At 41.1% G+C, this 7555-nt stretch overlaps 1 protein-coding gene across 1 annotated transcript in view; it reads right to left on the reverse strand.

Moving 5' to 3' along the window:
• Positions 1-325: 325 nt before the first annotated feature.
• pip4k2ca (phosphatidylinositol-5-phosphate 4-kinase, type II, gamma a) overlaps positions 326-7555 on the reverse strand; it is a 14386-nt gene continuing 7156 nt past the window's right edge. Inside the window, exons 4-9 of the mRNA XM_005741048.2 lie at positions 3364-3510; positions 3062-3100; positions 2837-2950; positions 2307-2571; positions 1239-1342; positions 326-831 (exon numbers count right to left, since the gene is read on the reverse strand). Coding sequence (XP_005741105.1) covers positions 751-831; positions 1239-1342; positions 2307-2571; positions 2837-2950; positions 3062-3100; positions 3364-3510 — 750 coding nt within the window. The 3' untranslated portion in view covers positions 326-750. The remainder of the gene's footprint in view (positions 832-1238; positions 1343-2306; positions 2572-2836; positions 2951-3061; positions 3101-3363; positions 3511-7555) is intronic.

Consider the following 7555-nt stretch of genomic DNA (forward strand, 5'->3'; position numbering starts at 1 on the left):
GATACTGATGGATCGTTCACACAGAAACCTCTCATCTACAAATCGTTAGCTTCATAGCATAAGTGCCTAAGTCATTTTTTGGTCAAATTGAGATTTTTGCCTAACTTTACTCCCCTACCACTGCTGCATCATCCTGTCCGTCTGCCTATGTCATCACAAAAAAATGACTTAGGCACTTATGCTATGAAGCTAACGAAATGTATCGTCAATCAGCAGTTATCGTCCAACCCAGAGATGTTAACCACAAGGTTACCTCTGTGGTGCTTTAGAGGTGCATATAAGCAGATTTTTGTTACTTTTGGAAAGAGCTATGAAACCCATTCCCCTCTACTTCCTTTATTCTATTTAAGCCAACATCTCCTATTTATTTCACACATGAAATTAGTGTTCTCATCTAATCCTCTGCAAAAGCAAAAGTTTAATCAATCTAAGTTAAGTTCACAGCTGGAAAACCAAAGTAAAGCAGAGGAAAGAGACATAATATCTGAACTTACACAGATGCAGTTTAACACTTTCAACACTGATCAACAGCAGGTACCCTATTGCTCCAGAGTTAATTCATTAAGTGTTAACATCTACAGAAATACATCTTAAAAATAAATATATGCATCAGAAGTAGTATATTATATTGCTACAACTTAAGTCTTGCCTCAGATCATCAACTCTAAAGAATGACCTGTGTGTGTGCATACTACTTTTAGTCTATAGTAGAAGACTTTTAGCTCTCAATTGGATCGACCTGTGGCAGTGTTACGCAAATATGTTTGAGATGAAATCACGAAACCTTTTGGCGTATTGCTCGGGGTGGACTGTGGAGATTTCAGCACCAGCCTGGAACACAGAGATAGAGAGGGGGGGGGGGGGGGGGGGGACAAATAAATACATAACATTGTCAGTATGTAAGTAAAGTAACATTTTATTTATATAGCACCTTTCAAGATAAAAATCACAAAATGCTTCACCAAAGCAGAAAATGGACCCTGAACTTAACAGGGAGACACTGCAGTTGGATCAGCAGGGGAGTGGCATGTGAGTATTTGGGATACTTTGTCAAAAGCCTAGCAGCAGCATTCTGAACACCCTGCAGTCGTTTCAGGGAGGCATTATAAGCAAGTAAACAAGGAATTACAATAATCTAAGCGACCAGCTTCATCTGTAAATTTCTCGACCTCCGTACGGGTACAGCAGAGTGTTTCGAGCGGCTGACAGCAGCCCTCCACCTCTCTTGTGCTACTCACCCCGTGTTTGACAGTTTTTGCTGCATGAGCGGCTTTCTTCTTGGTGTCATACTGCGTGAGCACGTCAATCAGGCCCATGAAGTAGACCTCCCTCTGAGGGGCTCCTGAGATTAAAAGGCAGAGAACAATCTGGGTTATTTTACCAGGCTTGTGGTGACAGCGGCAGTCACAGGTCTCATTTAAAAAGCATCAAACCAAAAGCTCCCTGTTCAGATGTTAAAATTAGAACCTCTACATCTATATTATTACTTTACAGTCATTTGTAAAAGACTTTTCTTCTTTTTTTACACTGAATAAAAGAAAATCAACCAAATCTGAAACACCAGGCTCAACTTCCAAAAAAGATTTCTTCAGGATCTAAAGTTGTCAGGGTGATATCTCCAGGCTGTTACACAGAACATGCTTCTTCTTTTCACAACAATTACAAGGATTAGAATATGACTTTCTTCAAAACTTATTCTCAAACAACAGACAACCTGCCTGGTTGGAGAAAACGGGTAAAAAGGAGACGTTTCATATGCCACCTTCTGACATCTTGATATGACCTTTGGTAGTTTTCTCCAGACAGGAATAAGACAGGTAAAAAAAGTCACCGTCCTCTGTGTCATAGCCTTTAAACTGGTGCAGTAGTATTTGAACCATGACACATCCCATAATAGTCACGCTCAAAGTTCGCCACACAACAAATCGCAGAATACAAAAACAAGTTAAGGTGCAAGTTTTAAACAGATGTTTATTTTAATCCCTAAATATTACACGACCGTCTCCTGCTCAAAAATGCTGGGAGAAATAAACCAGCTTGAGTGCTAAACCCACCCCCATGTACTTTGGAGCCTGGAGCTCATAAACTATTTATAGCACGACAGCAAAATTTTGCATGGCAGAGACAATCGGCTGATTGTGAGGCACTGATTGATTCATCACACAATGACTCAAAACATGTAGAAACAAACGGTTGGTGTTGGTTTAAAAAATAAAATGAAGACAGAAAACAGTCACTGGTACTGGTTTGATCAATGCAGTCAGCTAACTTTCAGGTTTAAGCATCCCCTCCCCACCAGTATTCACCTGGGCAGCTCCTAACTGCATACACGTCCACGTAGGGGTCGAACTCCCCGGGCCCCAGAGGCTTGACGGAGGACATGTAACCAGCGATTCCCTCCGGAGAGTTGCCATAAGAGCCCACCGTAGGACCCGGTGCAAGGCCGTTTTCTGCCTCCGGATCTTCCTCTTTGACCTCTTCCTCACACTCCTCCTCCTCCCGTTCAGCTCGGCCGATGTCGTGGATGCCGAGCAGCAGGCTGTAGTCCATGATCTTCAGCCTCACTAGAAACTGAGCGAGGAGAGGACAGTGTTTTCTAAAAGGCTTTTATAACCAAGCTTAAAAAGAATACCAACTTCGATTTTCAAACTCTTAAAACACGACAGATCTGCAATTTCCTCATAAAACTGAAACTTCTCCTCCTTCACTAGTAATTTAAGTAAATACATTTAATATTTCCTAAACAGCAACAGAGGAGCAACCTCAGCGGGCTGATACTGCCACTGTGTGGCAGAGGAGAGAAACAACAACAACAACAACAAAACCGCTCACCCACCTCGACATCTCTGTTTAGCTTCTCCATGAACTTTTCCTTCTCCTCCTCAGTCACATAAACCTTCTGCATGTTGTTCCTGAAGTCCATGTCTTTGAAGGTAGGGAGCTCTTTGACCTTCGGGGTAAATTAATAAATTATACATCTCAGGAGGACTCTTGGCTTTGAGATAAGACAGAAAACAACATAATGATATGAAAAGAGGACAAAGGAAGAGGTTTCTTTTACCCTTTCTTTGTCGCTTGCTTCCCGATCCACCAGAGAGCCCTACAAAGAGAAACTGCTTTTAATATTACCACTGATACATCAAACAGAAAGAGTGAGAGACCATCTTAAAGAGCAAAACACTAAATTAAACGGATAATCATTTTGTTTTTCTAATAAAATCATGAATAAATTTGGACCATTTCCAAAATCTCAACTTGTGGAAACTAGCACGACTTCCTCATTAATTTGTGAATCACTGATGAGAAGCAGTGATTAAAAAAAAAAAAAAAAAAAGGTCAGACTGCCATGCAGTTCCTCTTCACCTTGAGGTCGTACTTCCTGTGCACCACCAGTCTGTGGCTGAACATGTTCCTCATGACCATCAGGTAGGTCTCCTCGCTGTCCACGGTGACGCGGTACATACCCAGGAACTGTGGCAGCAGCGTGTTCCCGTGACACTTCACTATGTGCTGCAAAGAGGAAATGACTGTGAATTTGCATGACAGGTGGAAAAGGAGGATTAATGTCAACGGCAGAAACAACTTCACAAACACAACGAACAAAAACTGAAGTTAAAGCTTCAAACATTCAAACTCTCTTTTGAAGCAAGAGCGATTAATAACTCTAGTTTCATGTCTGTGCTGGAGAAATTGAGATCAATGTCTCAATTTCAATTCAACTGAAAATTTTAATTGAGGGTCTTTGCAATGCTTCATATCGTCTCTCGTGGAGAAATGAGATTCATCATAAACTTTAAAGCCCTGACACATCAGTATGTGTTGTACACTTGGGTCATGCTTCGTCTGCTCCTGTTTCTTACTGATCCATCCTTTGTTGTACCTACGCTGATTTGCATGCAAACATTATTTGCTTCTCTGGTAAACTTCCAACTATTTTCCAGAATATCGTCTTGGTTTGGCTGCCAAAATGTCTCAGGATAAAGTAAACTTACTCTCTGACCTCCCCCCCGCTGGTAAGTAGCAACTGAATTTTTAAAACATGAGATGGAAACACATAAAAAACAAGCAAAAATATACTTGGGCAGTCATTAATAAGCCTGGCTGGCTCGCAAGCATGCATGGGAAACGCTGAAACTCGAAATACTTCTTGTTTTCATCTGGTACTCCATCACCAACAAACTAAAGTTAGACAGACCTTTGCACTAAGACCGGTTGAACAACTTATTTCAGCAGCTGTGCATAACGCCAGCTTTCCTAAGAACAATATACCAAATGTGGTTTACAAAGTGTTTACTTAGGCATCGAGTTTCATTCACACATCAGTAGGTAGAGGACACGCCCACTGTAGTAAGATGACAGTGCCCATCATTTTTACTGAATTAACAATTGCTTTGACTTGAGAATGGGCCAAAAATCTAGCATCGATAACTCAAAAGATTATCAACAAACCCAAATGTTAACTTCACAAGTGATGGAGGCCAATTACTGAGTGTATCAGGGTCAGACTTTTAGCTGTGCTCAGCACTCGCTATAGCAGTCAGTTAAAATAGATGCTTCCCTGAGACTGGCCTCATTCAGTGTCCCATCAGACCAATAGATGCTCACGGTGTTAAAAAGACATCTCTCTTCGTGTCCTAACACCATTTTCTGACCACGAGGCTGTCAGAGGATCTGCAGCTTGCATACACGTGGATGCTTTTCTGTTCAGCTCAGCTATCTGCATGACTTTTATACATAACTCGATAAATGTTGTGTCAAATTCAAGTTCAAATTGAAGCCTTGACTACATGAAGCCTTCATATTTTACACTCACTTGATTCACTGTGGCACACAAGCATTTCAAAATTATGGCTAAGCCAGTAAACCGCTCCCATCTGTGTTAAGAAAAACTTGTAATGTGTACAAATGAAAACAGTTTGGAGGCACACCAAGAAAACATGCACCATAAGCAGTGGGATATAAAACATCTCAATGTGGTGGTGCCTCACCCAACCAGCCCCACCCTGGAGTGTATCTAGAGAACATTCTTAGATAACTGCATGAACAGGCGGGTGTACATGCGTTCCTAATAAAGTGCTCATTGAGTCTACAGTGTGGGAGGTTAAAGTTTTGAAGGTGTTGTTAAAATTACTACACACAGAGAAGCTGTGCTGTTAAGATTTACATGCAAAGTGATCACAGGCATCACCTTTGCTTTCTCTATCACCAACCGAAGCCAGTGACACATGTTCAGCCAACTGTTCATTATCACAACATTATCTAGCAACAAAGCTGGTGAAATGACGTGATGATCAGATGCGCACGCTTAAACTATCTTTTTCCCACGCTGTAAATAAACCAATACATGAAACTCCAAACCAAAATGCAAATACCTACCCAACAAACAAATATCACGAGTTTCCAGATTACTTCAAATAAAATGTTAATCTGCATTTCCAAGACTATCTGGTCAACAGATTGACTATAAACAGGCGCCAGGAAACATTTGGAAACAAGAAAGTTGCCCATTCTCTGGATGCACATCACTGTTGTGCTGATGCTCTTTTTGACAGTTTGTTTTGCACTCTTTTGTTACTACTGGCTGACGAAGACACAGGACTACACTACTATGTGTGCAAGCAAATATAATGTAATTTTATTGCAATGCATTTAAAAATGTTGCTATAAAAATCCTTCTATTTTTGACCGTTTAGCCAATGAAGCCCATCGCATTTGTCGTAGAGCGAGAGGCGAGGTACACTCTAGACAGCTCACCAGTCTATCACAGCATCAACAGACCAGATCCTCAAGACAAAATCCCTACACCTGCCAAAAAACCTCACCCAAAATATTGTCAAAATTAATTTGAGTAATGCTAAAGTAAAGTCAAAGCTCTCATGCCCGGTCCAAGCGAACAAATGTTCTGCAGGCTAAAAATGTAGCACAGAAGTTAAATATCCTCCAGAAAACTCACAATAAACAAACTGATCTACAAAACAAACTAAAATGCAGAACGCACAAACAATGAGTTCATTCAGTGCTGAATGAAGTAAACGTCCTGAAACAGAGCTGCCATTTTCCTCATCTCCCTCGCACTTTTATGTAGGCTGCACAACCACAGGCTACACATTCCACCGAGAGCCCAAAGCAGCCAAAAGTTTGCTCAGTGGACTGTTTAGCCTGAAGTGAGATCTAGTTTTGAATCATCTACATGACTCAGCTCCACCAGGCCGAACGGCAAATGGCAAATAAAACCTGACGTAAACCAACAAAACAGGAAAGAAAGCATGTCACCGCTCTGATCTCCCCTTCAAATGTACTCTGATATTTACATGAACACAGATGTGGCGATATGAACATTTGAATATCTTTAATAAACCAACAATATAGCGTGTTTGTTCAGCCCTGTGCGCAAAGGTGTCCTGTGACTGTAACAGAAAAACAAACAAACAAAAAAAACAACCTTGGCTAACCTTGATGATGAGAAATGCTTTGGTCTGCAGAAGGATATCGTCTTCCAGTTGGGCTTTCCGCCCACAGGAAGGTTAACGGCCTGGCTGAGTGTCTGAGAAACACCTTAAACCAAATCCAGGATCTCCATCAAGGATGATTCAAGACAATAAGAAATTATTTTCTTACTCACAGCACCAGCCTGCTGCCAAATCTATAAATAGTTGTTTTCATAATCTGCACGAAATGCTTACTTCCAGACCTCCAGGACAAATGCTTTTGTTTTTTTCAGCTGCAAAGGTCCAAATGAAGGAGACAGAAAATACGTGAAGTAGGACACGCGCAGCAGCAGACACACAGCTCAGGAAAGCAGACAGGAGGTGAGATGGACAGACAGACTCAGGGCTGACTGAATGAGCAGCAGGCAGAAAGGACTCAAGATGCTCATGGGGAGGTTTATTTATAGTCGCACTGCAGGATGAAAAAGAAACAACTGGGACAGTCTCCAACTTGCATGTCACCCTTTTATTAATGTCACTCTTCCTGCAGCTTCTCAGCAGATTACTGTTGAAGGAAACGTGATCTTTCAGTAAAGATGTGAGGTTAAAAGTCTCTTGACGTGCCCCTCACCCTATGACACTAGAAAAAGGTTGAAGCCTGACCCTAAACTGGATAATTGAAAGAAAATGGATGGATGGGAAAAAAGATAATATGAAGCAAGTCAGCCTTCTAATCGGTCTAACTTTGTATTGACATGAATTTCCATAAACGTAACTAAAATTAGTGTTCGCTCAGCTGTCTTCTTCTTATTAAAATCCAATACCTGTTCTATCAACGTTCAGAAAGGGCTTCTTCCTGTTTCTTCCTTTCACAATAAAAGGCCCTGACATCTACACCGTCTGTTTGACTCACAAACTAAGTGCTCAACCAGACTGAAAAACAGGAAGTTAGTATAGAGCTATACAAGCATATTAATAAATATGGGAAGCCAGACAGAAAAGAGGAACTTGTACCATATAAGGAGTTGTTGAAACTGTGTGACATGTAAAGTACCGAAATAACACCTATATGAGACACATTTTATGATTCTAATGTTAGAGATCCTGCAACTGGCGTTGGGCTGTGC

Source organism: Pundamilia nyererei, unplaced genomic scaffold (assembly GCF_000239375.1).
Source record: "Pundamilia nyererei isolate P.nyererei 1_Seehausen unplaced genomic scaffold, PunNye1.0 scaffold00106, whole genome shotgun sequence".
NCBI classification, from domain to species: domain Eukaryota; kingdom Metazoa; phylum Chordata; class Actinopteri; order Cichliformes; family Cichlidae; genus Pundamilia; species Pundamilia nyererei.